The following is a 15206-nucleotide window of genomic DNA, read 5'->3' as shown; positions in this document are numbered from 1 at the left end:
TGAAGCGAACAATTCCTCTAGAATCCTAAATACAAGTTTGCCATTTTTACCTACCTCGGCCATGGCCATAATCAACAGTCTGCTGCACTGGTGGTGGTTTGGACATGGGTGGCATACCCATAGGCATTGGGCCAGGAGGAGGGATGGAAGGGTGAACAGGTGGGGGTGGTAACACTGGAGCAGATGGAATTGCTGCAGGTTCAGATTTAAATTCTGAATTCAGTCCCTGCTCATCATTGGTATCCCAGAGGCCATAGAAAGAATCTTCATCCCAGCGTTCTTGTTCCACAGCTGAAGTTTGTGGCTTTATCACTGGAGGAGGAGGTGGTGGTGGAGGAGGAGGGGGTGGTGGTGGCGGTATTGGGATAGGTGGCCTGGTCACAGGAACAGATGATCTTGCTGGTGGAGCAGGAGGTCTTACAATTGAACCTGGTGGCTTACCCATAGGAGGTGGTGGTCTGTAGGACCCTGGAGGCTGGAGAACAGGGTAAATGGCTTAATGAGTGAGCATACCATCATATGTTCACGTATCAGTAGAAATCTGGTTCTCACTCCATTGAAGTTATTCAAACTTCAAAACTTTCTGTACTTTAAAATACACCATCAGGGAGACAACATATACAAATCACATATCTGATAAAGGACTTGTATTGAGAATATAAAAATCTTTTAAAAGACAATCAAAAAATATGGCCATAAGATTTGCATACATTTTTCCAAAGAAGATGTATAAATGGCCAATACACCCATGAAAATATGCTTAACATCATTAGTTATTAGAGAAATGCAAATTAAAACCACAATAAAGTAAGATTTCATACCCAATAGAATGGCTATAATTGATAAAACTGGCAATAACAAACGATGTCGAGGATGTAAAGAAACACAAAGACTCTTAGGACTTACAGTTAGAATGTAAAATGGTGCAGCCATTTTGGAAAATGTAGACTAGCTGTTGCCTGGGACCTGGGGTAGGAACGAGGATTAACTGCAGACTAGCACAAGGGATCTTACTGGGGTGATGAAAATGTTATACAACTGGATTATGGTGATGGCTGCACAACTTAGTAAATTTACTAAATATCACTGAATTACACACTTAAAAATGGACAAATTAGATGTATGTAAATTATACCTCAATTAGGTTGGTTTAAAAAAGGGAAGAAAAAAAAAACTGTCCTCAAAACTATTACCTCCTCCCTCCCTCTGGAATGAACCACCCTCTTTTTCTTCTTCCAGAAAATTTAGGGTGGTAGTCAATTTGAATTGGCTGACCTCAAACCTACTAAATTTCTGTGAGAGAGGTTCTGGCATTGGTTTAAAACAAACAAAACAAAACCTCCATGTAAAACAAACAAAACAAAACCTCCATGTGTAATTCTCACGTTCACCACTTCATTTAAGAATCTCTGCTCTTGGGGCTGGTGCATGGGGATGACCCAGAGAGATGTTATGGGGAGGGAGGTGGGAGGGGGTTCATGTTTAGGAACGCATGTAAGAATTAAAGATTTTAAAATTAAAAAAAAAAAAAAAAGAATCTCTGCTATAAACTCTCTCTCCACTCTAGTGACCTATCTCCTCCACAAAAATGGTGAACTTCCAGTGAGAGAAACAAATTCTAGCTGGCTCCCTCACTTCTATCCAGTTCATCTGGTTGACAACAGCTGTCTGTAGCAACACACGACATCAGTGACGGGAGATGACAAAACAAAGAAACCAAACGGACATTGAGTATTCTCTCTGACAAGCACCGGATGTCAACTGAAATGTGTATTATGGAAACAGTAGAATCTCTGGGCAGATAGGTCCTATCTACTTAATACTGAAACCCAATTGTCAAATTTTATTTTAATCTTTGCAAGTAATCTCTGACTTGAATACTCTTTATCCATTTATTTCTATGTTTCTGCCTTGTTTGTTCTATTGACAGACACACTGATGGTTACTTCAGGCCTTGAAAGTGAAAGTGAAAGTGAAGTCACTCAGTCGTGTCCAACTCTTTTCGACCCGTGGACTGTAGCCCACCAAGCTCCTCCATCCATGGGATTCTCCAGGCAAAAATACTGGAGTGGGTTGCCATTTCGTTCTCCAGGGGATCTTCCCAACCCAGGGATCAAACCCAGTATCTCATATTGCAGGCAGACGCTTTAACCTCTGCACCACCAGGGAGTCAATAATGCACATTACTTACATATTTACTCATACACAGGCTGGGCTTTAAAAACAAACTTTCTGAGTAGCAAAATTACATTTTGGCTAATATGTTAGGAATATTATTTAACAAGAGGCCAATACAGGCTAGAGTTAAAGACAAATGACTACTACCTAAAGATAAATTTTAGATTATGGCACTTTAAACTGTGTTAGAAAATGCCTTTGTATGACAAAGCTACTGTATCTGAAGCACAGCCGTCCAGACGTGTTGTGCATATCTTAGGAACTCTTTGGACTATAAGTAAAAAGTGTATTCTTTATAGTACCCAGTGATAGCAGCACATTTGTGAAAAGCAAAACACCCCTACAGTATTTACATTAGAAAGGATTAATATCTATACCATAAATTCATAAGAAAAACCTGAAGAGTCAAATAGATTTAAAAAAATAGGATTTTTTTTTTTTACCAGAAATGTAATTAACAAATACTGGAAAATATTCATGTTCACTAATTATCAAAACTACCAAACATATTGTAACATTTTATTAAACTATTCAATCTACCAAAAATATTAAGTATCTGATGTTTGCAAGGCTACAACATAGCTTTAGAGAGCTGTTGGCTACATTACAGGAATCATTAAAAATGTCCTTGCTCTTTAGTCATTAAAAGGATCCACTTTAGGAATTTAAAAGCAGTTTTAAGAAGATACCTAAAATGAGAATTTGAAGCATAACGCATGGTGGTTTGTAGAAAAAAAGAATGCAGCTGTGAGCTTATACACGGAATGGGCAAACAACAAGGCACTACTGCACAGCACAGTCAATATCCTGAGACAAACCGCAACACGTTTTAAAAGGCATGCATGTATGTGTACACATGTATATACACATACAGACATACATATATATATGAATCACTTTGCTATACAGCAGAAATTAACACAACATTGTAAACCAACTCTACTTCAATAAAAAAAATACTGAAACTATTATGAATTTGATACAAACACATTCATTACCACTGCATTAATAAAAGATTAGAAACAAAGGTCTAACAGAATAGTTTTAATAAGCTGTTATGCATCAAAAATATAAAGCATGTAGCAAAACATTAAAATGTTTATGATTTATCAAGTAAATAAAGCAGAAATGTGGATTTATAATCTAGAGCTTCTACTGTTTGCTAAGAAATACAAAGATAAAAGACATAGTTCCTATCCTTATGAAGAACAGGCAAAATAAGATAGAAGGCAAGACAGACAAGAAAACAGACAATCAAAATACAGGACGATAAGGGGAAGTGGCAGCCCACTCCAGTGTTCTTGCCTGGAGAATCCCAGGGACAGGGGAGCCTGGTGGGCTGCCGTCTATGGGGTCGCACAGTCGGACACGACTGAAGCCACTTAGCAGCAGCAAGGGTTCTGGCAGAGAACTTAATCACGTGACTCTTTAGCATAACTTAACTGCCTGAAGTGGGGCATGATGTTCTATCCCTTTCCTTAGCTAAGGACTAGGAGTCTGAACAGGTAGGGAGACTAGGAAGCTCACATGAGCAGGGCTCGCAGGGAATCCTTGCATTGTCCAGATGAAGAACAGGACTATCTGAACAAAAAGGATTACCAAGAAAATTTTACAATTTTATGAACACAGAGCCATATACACAGTTCTGATGTGCTTGGTGTACTTAAACTGTAAGGGGAAAAGCGTTTCTGTCATGCTTCTGACCATACTCCTAAGATTCTCAAAGGTCCATTACCATTAGTGTTTTTCACTTTTCCAAAATTTTCATTTTTTACAGAGGAAAATTATACTTATTATAAAACAACAACAACAACAAATCAAACGACATACAAACATACAAAGTAAGAACCATTTCATTTTTCTGAGTATATTATTTTCCCATACCGGATACAATCCAGGTCTTGAAGGTGTATTCTGTAATCTTGAATCCTGGGGTGGCAGATGGTCAGGCATTTGAGGCTCAGACCCATAGTCTTTCATCTTTTGAAGCTGTTCTTTCTGTTCTCTGTAAACAAATAAAATTGCCATTGTATTTAAGGCATGTGTTCTCTGTTCCTAAGTAACTATAATTAATATCGAAAAATAAAAAAGGAAACTAAAAACCTTGTTTCAAACTCTCTAGAGTACTCATAAAACATCTCCAGGGTAATACTTTTTTGTCTTTACAAGCTAATTTATCAGACATCTACAACCGAAGTTATAGTTATAAGTTACTGAAGATCTAGAAGGGATCAATTCTAGACCCTGCCTCTTTAGTCTGTTTTAGTATCTCATCTACTTGTCATGTTTTTCATTCATCCAACCAAAATCTCTTGCTGATTTTTTTTTTTTGTTCCATAGTCTTTAGATAAGCGGTTGAAAACTGGTGGCACATGGGCCAAATGTATTTGGATATATATGAACACACAAAAAGGCTTTTTACAATTTGGCTTTCATTAACAGTTTTTAAAAATCTGTGCTAGTTGACACTATTTACAAAGCAAAAAAATACATACTTTTCAATAAAAATTCAAACTTGCAATTTGGAAACACTGGGCCTACACTCCCACATGCCAGCAATCAGCTCAGTGGAGTGGTGGCTGCCAGACTTGGACGAAGCGCTTTGCCACAATCCTCACACTCAGAGTTATACTGGCCCACTTTCACTCATTGTAGTTCCCTGCCTGGTTCTTGTGGGCATTTTAGTTGAAGGCCCCTCTTGTATACGGTGAGAACAACGGTTAGCCTATACCTTTAAAAACACCACTTCATGTTCCTAAAGAGTAATTATGTACCTCTTCAAGATTCTCTTTAAATGGCTGGTCAAATTCCTTTCACTTTGTCTTACATCCACAATCAACATATAACAACATCTACCACAACCTCTTCAGACCTTTTACAATTTTCTCCCTACCATTCTGCAAAGTGTAATGACCCAAGTGAACACAAAGGGTCAAGTGTAAGAAAAAGATTACTTTCTGCCTCATGTAACTCATATTATGACTTTCCTGACACAATATGGCTGACTTGTATTCAACTGTGACCATTATTACCCATCACTTCAGATATTTTAATTATGTGGCCTAGAAAGAGCTTTTTAAAAGGAATGATGAAGTAACTTTTATCCAGCATTTCTATGCAAAGCAATAATGGATGAAACGGAAATTTCAAAAAGGAAAGAAACCTTGATAGCTGAGTAACATCAATCTGCTTAGTGTTCTCCATAAACAAAAAGACTTTAGAGTTGGACAGACTTCAAATTCTAGGTTTACCAATTCTAGTAGCCAAGTGGTACTCTCTTGAGTCTTAGCGAAGCGAGAATACTACGAATCTTTGCAGTCCTTTGAGATAAGGATTTGAAATAGGAGGATTGAGATGATAACATAGTAAATTATCAGCACAGTGCCAGCACACAGTAGGTGTTCAAGGTATCGATAATTTAAAAGTGAAAATAGTAGTAGCTAAGTGTTCCATAACATGCTTTCTACATCTTCATGAGCAATCTGGAAAAGTCAAATCCCTTAAAGTGTATCTTCTGTAGACCACAGAAAACACAGAAATTTGTTGTGTTGCCTGAGGCATCTGATCTTTCATTTTATATGTATTTTTCCTCAACATACTTTCCCAGTTATAAAGCTTCAGCTATAATTTTAATTGTCATAATCCACAAATATAGACCAGAATTGAAAAATGAAAGAAACAATATACTGGAATATACAAAAAACTAACCATTAATTTATTTTTGCAAATATTTGCTAATTCCTAAGAAATTATTCAAAAAGTAATTTCTCATTGTAATCTGTCAGTGACTCCTAAATTTTTCTCTCAAGATATAGTTGGTATAAGGATTACATGAATCAATACATACAAAGCACTTAGTACAGTCCCTGGTATATAGCAAATGTGCAATAAATGTTAACCTTTATTATTACTGCTACTGATGGGAAGTGTTATGTAGGTACCTATATACAGGTGATTATAAATCAAGAAATCTAAATTCTATTCTCCATTTCACAAAGAATAAATCTGATTATATAGAAACAAGTAACAACCTCAAGCAGAGATAGCTGCTTCTGGTTATAATGAAAGATAAAACATTTCCAAAAGAAAGAATCAATGGTTAGACAAATCTGAGGCTGCTGCCAGGTAAACCATTCTTAGCTTCAAAAGAGAAAAATATAAATCCTTCCACCACTTTCCAAAGTTATACCAAAGATTAGTGAATATGAAGTCTATCAGATCTAGTAACAAAGAGGGGGGAAAAAAAGATTTTACATATGAGCTCTGTGAAACCCAGAGTACTAGAAAGTTGAAGTCTGAACTTGACATAATCACAGGTATGACATGTCAGCAACATTATCTATAAAAGTCAAGAATGGCTACCAAATTTTCATTTTTCAGGACATAAGTTTATAATTAACACAGTTCCTAAATAGCCATCCTACCCTCAAACAGCACTCAATGACTAGAAATTAAAATTATGTGGTAAGAACTTCAAGTAAAATGATTCCATTTAAATATATCACATCATCGTTTTAAAAAGAGAGGTATGCATGTGGCTTGTTCTAGAAGAAATGATCTTAAGTAGTCAACTTACCGAAGCATTTTCAGCTCTTGTGCAGCTTTCAGAATGATTTCATGCTGCCTCTGACTGAGAACCATTACCCCTCCAAGGCCTTGGTCAGAGTCTAAGTTTGCATCCGACCCCATCATTTCAGAAGAATGATGTGAGGGCATATGTTCCGCCATGGGGGAATGTCTATCCACATCAGATGGGTACCATCTGTCTGACAATCGTTCTCTTTCCCAGTCCATTCTGTCAGGAATATAATCTCGCTTTTCCCGCCAGGTATCTCCTCTTTCTGGATACTCTCGGATCCTCAACTCACCCCTATCACGGAAATCTCGGTCATACCCATGGTCTCGGTTTCTTTCTTCTCTCCATCTATCATCCCGGTATCTATCCATAGGTGGGAGAGGCGGGAGGGGTGGTAAAGGTGGAAGAGACGGAATATCTCGTTCACGAAACTGCGACTCTTGTTCATCCAGTGGTCTCCCATAATCTCTGTCCCACTCATTATCCAAATTTCTATCAAACATATCCATGGGTCTTCCGATGCGGTCCACATCCCTGTCCATGTCCCTGTCCATTTCCCTGTTGTAGTCCTCGTCCATATCCTGATCTCTCTCCCAATCATCCCACCACGGGCCTCGTCTATCTCCATCATGAGATCGAGATGGGGCTGAAAACCTGTCCTCTCTGTTATATGAATCTAGAGTATCATCTTGATAGTCATGTTCACATTCTCGCCAGTATCTCTCTCTGTCCCAATCATCAAGTCTTTCTCGTTCCATTGGAGCACTTCTACCATCTAATGGGAACTCTTCGTGCCCTCTCTCTTCTCCATGGTTCCAAGGAGCCCTAGGAGGCTCATCTCGGTGATACGGATACATTTTTTCCCCACCGTCTCCTGGTTCTGGTCTAAATGGACCTCTGTCACGACCAAAGTCTGGTCTTCCCAGTCCCCTCTCCCGACCACCAGGCCCTCGAGGCAGTCCCCTCTCCCTGCTCCCAGCTCTCCGGGGTGGCACTCTCTCTCTACTCCCCGGTCTTCGAGGGGGTCCTCTCTCCTGACTGCCAGCCCTCCGGGGTGGTCCCCTTTCTCGGCTGCCAGCTCTGCCTCTGTCCTGGCTGCCTTGCAGACCACCTGGCACTTTCTCCCGACTGCTTCCTGGCCTCACCAGCCCTCTGTCCCGGCTGCCTTCTCCTCTGCTCATCTTCTCTCGACTGTCTTCTCTTCTACCCATCATTTTATCACGAAAATCTTCTTGCTTGACCAACCCTGGGCCGTGGCTGATTGCCTGGCCTCGATCTCTACTGACTAGTCCTTTATCCCGTGTGTCTTCCATTCTGCTTTGCCCAGGACCTCTGTAAGACGAGCTGCTGCCTTGATTGCCTTCTAACCTACTGTCTCTGTTATCTGGCCGAGGTAGCCCTTTATCTTGGTTGTTTTCTGAATGGGGCAGACCAATACCCAAAGGTTTAAAATCATTATCTGCAGTTAGTGATGATGATGTTGCTACTGCTGTTCCTCCCTCCATCCCCCCTGTTTTTGAGGGAAAAGTAGATTGAGAAGGTATAGCTTTATTTGCAAGGGGTACAGGCTGAGTAACAGCTTGGGCTTTGTCCATTTGAGTCTCCATACTTTGAGAATCCTGGTCCCAATCAGAAGGCTCTATGGGCCCTTCCGAGACTTCGCTTTTAGGTGGCTCTTGCTGAGAGTCGCTTAGATTCTCATTTGACTGAGCCGCCTTGGCATCCTTTACATCTGCAGCAATGGGAAATGTAGCTGATTGCATTTTAAAATTCTTCTGCTGGTTACTACTGGTGTCTGCTAATGGTTCTTTGTTTCCTGGTTCTGCTTGTGACTTAGGTTGCTGCTGATGTTGCTGTCCAAAAGTTGGTTTGGGGCCTTTCCACTGTGGTCCACTCTGTCGAGGGCTGAGGGATGTATTGGGGGTAATATAGAACTGAGATGCTGGCCCCCGGGGAATCATTCCCCATTTGCTTTTAGTGCCCTCTGCTGGGTGACCTTCATATCTGGGTCTTGGCCCATCGGGGCGATTTCCTTCAAAACGAGGCCCTTTAGGTCTCGGTCCTTCACACCTTGACCCTAAATCCTCAAATCTTCGAGGACCATCAAATCTACAAGTGAAACAAAAGATATTACTCAAGACAGTAAAGCAGAAAAAAAATTTTTTCCATGTAAAAATATTTAAGGCAATCTTGCCTTAGAATTTTTTTTACAAAAATGACTGTTAGTCATTAAACAAATCCTGAGATACCAATATCTTAGAACCATTATGTTTAGGTGGCAGAGCTCAGAAGGTCTTAGGACAAATCTCCTGCAGCAAGTCACTGATATACTGAATTGTTAAAAAGCAATGATTAATATTGTGCCTTAATAGACAGAAAAGTCCATTCATTTCAAACAGGGGGGGAAAAGTCCCATAGCTAATTCTAAGAGTACTTTTAGAGTTAAATTATAACTAAAAACGAAAAATGAAACAATTAGCAATGTTAACATAGGATGAGTATAAATATTGTTGGAGCTAATATTATCATCTTGACTAACTGACAAAAGTTTAAAAAACAGCAGCCAGCTGTGTCTTAAGAGCATGCCCCAACATTTAAAAATCTGGACCAAGATATTCTGCTATGGACCCACTTGTACATTGGATAAATATTTAGCATATATCCTCTGTTAAGTACTATGCTAAATCCAAGAGATACAAGAATAAAATGTGTTCTTTGCCCTCAAAGGGCTTACAACAGAAGACAAAGAATCTAAGTGTAAATAACTGCCACAAGATGCAATGACTAACATCTACCTGTATATAATAAGGACAACAAAAAAAAAAAGAAAAGAAAAGAAAAAAAAAAAGTAAAAAAAAAAAAAATAAGGACAACAGAGGAGAGAATGGTCAATTCTATGAGAGTGAAGGTGGTGCTGTCCAATAAAGGCTTTCTATAACAGAAGATGCTTTAGTTAATTCTTGAGAAACAAATTCTCAGAGACCAGGTTAACAGAGAATACTGGAGATGATGCAAGTGGGTAGCAAGGACATCTCAGGCTAAGGAAGTGTGATGAGGAAAAGGAGAGAAACACATACCAGTTTGGAAGCGCAGTTTGGCATGGCTGAAGCAAAGAGGAGACAAAGTCTAGGACGGCTGGGAAAGTGGAATAGCAGCACAATGAGAGGCAAGGTAAAGGGACAGGCAAGGGCCGACTCCCAGAAGACCCTGTATACCTCGGCACCACGGACTACTGGTACTCCTCCAGTACGCATTTCCATTTTCCTACTGTAATTGAACCTCTCCATTTTCAGCAAGACATAAGGATAGCCAGACTAAAGACTCTCTTTCCCAAACTCTCTTGCAGGGAGAACTTGCAGCCATGTCTGGCCAATGAGCTGAGAGTGAAAATGATTTACGCATCCGTCTGGGTGGTAAACTTAGAGGGAAGAACACATTCTTCTCTTCATATTCTCTTTTTCATGCTGGCTCTGATACAGTGGTGGGGCATCCTGAACCATGTAGATATGGACCACATAACAAGAGATGGTAAAGTAACAAATGAGAAGGAATCTGGATTCTTGACACTGCAGAGTCACCACATAAGTCCTAAAAGAGAACAAACCTCCAACTTGTTAAAGCCGTGTGACTTTGGATCTGTTATAACAGATGAATCAATTCAGCTGGGTAAGGAGTTAGAGGGCTTCCCAGGTGGTGTGGGTGCTAACGAACCTGCCTGCCAATGCAGGAGACACAAGAGCCGCACCGGAAGATCCCCTGGAGGAGGGCATGGCAATCCACTCCAGTATTCTTGCCAAGGGAGAACTCCTGTGGACTGTAGTGTCCATGGGGTCGCAGAGTCAGACATGATTGAAGTGACTGAGCTTGCACAAAGAGTTAGAAATTACCTTAAGCACTCAGAAACACTAAGTTTTTGAAAGATTATTTTTAAAAGATTGCTTTAGCAGAAAAGTAGCAGATGGATAAGTGGGAAAAGTTGACAGTACACTGTCTCTACAGTCTAAGTAAGTGAAGGTGAAATCTGTTCTAAGATGGTGACTGATATGAGGATGAAAAGGAGGAGATAAAAGTGAGATGTGAAGGAAGGTAAAGCTGATAAATTTTCTAACAGGTGCGATTTAAAATACTGGAAAAGGAAGAACTAGGATGGTTCCAAGGTTTCTGACTGAGGTGATAGTGATGCCTTTCATGCCTCTGAAGAGAAATAGAAGGGTTTTTCTTTCATTAGTTAGGGAAATAAATGAGAGTAATAAATTCAGTTTCAGCAAAATATTTACTTCCTATCCCTGTGACGTCAGGCTTTGCTGATCTGGAAGTCTCAGTTTCAAAGGGAGGAATGAAGGAATGCTTCTATCGGGAGACACAACAAGGACTCTATTAAAACTTCAATTCAGACTGCCATCTGGCCACTTCAGGTTCTGAATCGACAGGCAAAGAAGGGAGTTATTACTGTACTGGCTGGGGTGAGTAACACTGTCTTTCAAGGGAAAATTGGGTACTTTTTATACAGTGAGGGTGAGGGTATGTCTGGAATGGAAGAGATCCTCCAGGACACTCCTTACTACCTTCAATGTCCTATGACTAAAGTCAAGACAAAACTACAATTACTCAATCCAGGCAGGGCTGAGAATACCTTAGACCTTTCAAGAATGAAAGTTTGGGCAAGGAACCAGGCAAGGAACCTGGACAAGCTGAGGTACCCACTGAGAGCAAAGAGAATATGGATTAAGTAGAGAAAGAAGGTAGTTATCAACACCAACTGAAATTACATGACCAGCTGCAGAAATAATGGGTGTGACAGAGTAGTTCTTCCTTAACATTTGCTATGAAATGTTTAAATATATACATATTTATTAGCCAGATATTTCTGACTGATTCTTCTTCCTTATCATCTAACATAAGATGTATTAGTACTAGCTAGCTTTACATCTCAGAATTTCAGTCACAAACTATCAAAGAGGAGATGTGAGCCAGCTAGAGAGAACGAAGTTGATTTCCCCCAAAACAAAAAAAACAGAGACTTTCTTTTCTGAGAGAATGGTTATAAAGCTTTTGGTTGTCCAGGGACAAACATTTCATGTTAAATACAAAATCCCCCCCACCCCGTGACCCACCCTAACCAGAAACACAAAAGCAAGAGAACTCTGGGAAACGTACTTCAGCCCAGTCAAGCTGACACAGAATCACCACAAGGAATTGAAAAATGCATAAACTCACTATAAACAGAGAGAAAGGGCCGCCCGCAGATGAGGATTGTTTTTAAACTCTGGACGACAAAGAACAAACATGAGCGGTAACACATGGAGCAAGAAGCAGCTGCAGTTTAGACTGCCGGGAGCAGAGGAGAATACAATCAAAATGGGTCTGGCTTGCCCACAGAAACCCAGGGAGGGTCAGGATTCTCAGATGCCAGGGATGCTGGGGAAAAGACTAGGTAAGACCTGGGGTTAAAATGATGTAAATTAAAATCCATATTCTAAACCATTGATCAGCCGCTCCCTGGGCTTGAACTGTCTCTAAATGCCTGAATTTGAGGGTCCCCTAGCATTAGCATTAGCCTCCTATAGCAAAGTTTGACAACTGATGAGCCCCTCTCCACATGCATAAACATCATGCCCCATCAGTTTCACTGTCTTCCTCTCTTAAGTATAAATGGACAACTAAAGATCACAATATATTTGAGGAATGCCTCCAAAACGAAAGGAAGAGAATATGGATCTGGAAGAAAGAGCAATAATGCAAAAAAGCAGAAGAGAACTTAAAAAAAAAAAAAAAAACTCTCAAATTAGTATTCTCAGAGAGAATTCTTAAGATATAGTATAAGTAAATCAAGAACAATTTGCTATATATAAGAAAGGATCAGAACCAGAAGAACTATAGAAATTATTTAATTCTCAAAATAAAAAAGGCAATAAAAGGACCAGAAGTATCTCAGAAAGTTTAACAAAATGAGAGAGAACAGAAAGAAATATAGCAGGTTCAAAATCCTACAAATCAGGGGTTCCAGAAAAAGAAAAACAGAAAACAAGAGAAAAAGAAATAAATGAAGAAATAGGACAAAGAAATTTCCCAGAGTTAGATTCTAATTTCCAGATGGAAAGGGCCCAGTTCACTAAGTATCCAGTACAGTTAATAATACTGAACAAATACAAACCACTATAAATTATTAAAATAATGAAGATTAAATAAAAATTTTCTAGTAGTAGGGAGAAACCATCTAAAAAGGAAATGAATCAGAACAACACAACAGTTATACTAGGTAACAGAAGAAAAGAGAATGCTTGCTGACCCTAAACACTGATCCTAAATTATGTTCAACTTCGATGGACATGAGTTTACGTAAACTCCAGGAGTTGGTGATGCCAGGGTGGCCTGGCGTGCTGCAGTCCATGGGGTCACAAAGAGTCGGACACGACTGAGTGACTGAAGTGAACTGGAAACTATTATATAGTATGGCACTGGTACAAAAACAAACATACATATCAGTGGAACAGAAGAGAGCGCCCAAAAACAAACCCAGGAGCATGCAGTCACCTAATTCACGACAAAGGAGCCAAGACCATACAATGGAGATAGGATAGTCTCTTAAATAAACGTTACTGAGAACAGACAGCCACATGCAAAAGAATGAAACTGGACTACCATTGTATGTCATACAAAAAAATTAACTCAAAATGGATGAAAGACAAGTGTAAGACCTGAAATCATGAAACTTCTAGGAGAAACAAAAGGCAGTAGGCTCCTTGACATAGGTCTTGGCAATGATTTTTCGATTCTAAACATCAAAAGCAAAGAAACGAAAGGCCTACATCAAAAAGTAGGACTGCATCGAACTAAAAAGCTTCTGCTCAGTGAAGCAAGCTATCACTAAAATGAAAAGGCAGCCTACTGAATGGTAAAAAATATTTGCAAATCACGTATCTGATGGGCTTCCCTGGTGGCTCAGCGGGTAAAGAGTCTGCTTGCAAAGTGGGAGATTTGGGTTTAATCCCCTGGTCAGGAAGATCCCCTAGAGAAGGAAATGGCAACCCACTCCAGTATTCTTACCTGGGAAATTCCATGGATGGAGGAGCCTGACAGACTACAGTTCATGGAATCAAGAAGAGTCAGACACGACTGAGCGAGCTCATGTATCTGATAAGGCGCTAATTCCAAAATATAGAGAGAACTCATACAACTCAATAGCAAAATATGAAACAACCTGATTTTAAAATGAACAGAAGATCTAAACAGACATTTTTCCAAAGAAGACATACAGATGGCCAAGAGGTACATGAAAAGATTTCCTACACCAATAATGGAAATGCAAATCAAAACCACAATGAGATGCTACTTCACACTTGTTAGAAAGGCTATTGTCAAAAAGACTAGAAATAACAAGCGTTGGTAAGGATACAGAGAAAAGGGAACCCTTGTGCACTGTTGGTGGGAATGTAAATTGGTGCAGCTACTATGGAAAACAGTATGGAGGCGCTTCGAAAAACTAAAAATAGAATTATCATATGACCCAGCAATTCCATCTCTGGGTATTTACTGGAGAAGAAAATGAAAAAACTAACTCAAAAAGATACATGCCCCCCAGACCCCCACCATGTTCACTGCAGCATTACTTACAATAGCCGAGATATGGGAACAACTTATGTGTCCACTGATGAATGAATGGACAAAGAAGATGTAGCATACACATTGGATGGAATGTTACAAGAATGAAATCTTGCCATTTCTGACAATATAAATGGACCACCAGGGAATTATGCTAACTAAGTTAAATAAGTCAGAGAAAAGCATACCATATGACCTCTCTTAGATGTGGAATCTTAGAAAAAAATTTAATTAATTAAAAAACCAAGCTCTTAGATACAGAGAACACATTGATAGTTGCCAGAGGTGGGGTGTGGGAGGTGGGAGAAATGGGTAAACTTTTCATTTTCTTTTGTTTTTTAGTTTAAATAAATTATAATAAAATATATTCAACCTCAAATTATATATTCAAATTATTAATCAAGTGCGAGGTTAGATTAAAACATTTTCAGGCATACAAGAGTTCGGGGAACTTACTTCCAACCCACAATTTTTTAGTTAATTGAACAAGCACTCCAGGAAAAGGAGGCATTACATATGTTGGGCTTTAGATCAGTTTTCCTGGTCCAGGTTGATTTGTGGGTCATTATAAGCCTTTAACGGAGAAGGCAATGGCACCCCACTCCAGTACTCTTGCCTGGAAAATCCCATGGATGGAGGAGCCTGGTAGGCTGCAGTCCATGAGGTCACTAAGAGTCAGACACAATCGAGCAACTTCACTTTGACTTTTCATTTTCGTGCATTGGAGAAGAAATGGCAACCCACTCCAGTATTCTTGCCTGGAGAATCCTAGGGACGGGGAGCCTGGACGGCTGCCGTCTATGGGGTCGCACAAAGTCAGACACGACTGAAGTGACTTAGCAGCAGCAAC

At 39.6% G+C, this 15206-nt stretch overlaps 1 protein-coding gene across 3 annotated transcripts in view; it reads right to left on the bottom strand.

Moving 5' to 3' along the window:
* Positions 1-15206, bottom strand: part of YLPM1 (YLP motif containing 1) — a 62857-nt gene that overhangs the window by 22507 nt on the left and 25144 nt on the right. For 2 of the 3 annotated variants that reach the window (XM_004010791.6, XM_042252779.2), the window contains exons 5-7: positions 6755-8863; positions 4063-4183; positions 55-475 (exon numbers count right to left, since the gene is read on the bottom strand). In XM_004010791.6, coding sequence (XP_004010840.2) covers positions 55-475; positions 4063-4183; positions 6755-8863 — 2651 coding nt within the window. The remainder of the gene's footprint in view (positions 1-54; positions 476-4062; positions 4184-6754; positions 8864-15206) is intronic. The other variant, XM_060418671.1, reaches the window with a different exon arrangement.

Source organism: Ovis aries, chromosome 7, assembly GCF_016772045.2.
Source record: "Ovis aries strain OAR_USU_Benz2616 breed Rambouillet chromosome 7, ARS-UI_Ramb_v3.0, whole genome shotgun sequence".
Lineage (NCBI taxonomy): Eukaryota > Metazoa > Chordata > Mammalia > Artiodactyla > Bovidae > Ovis > Ovis aries.
Note: the sequence above shows the minus strand (reverse complement) of the source record. Positions and strands in the feature narration are given on the sequence as shown.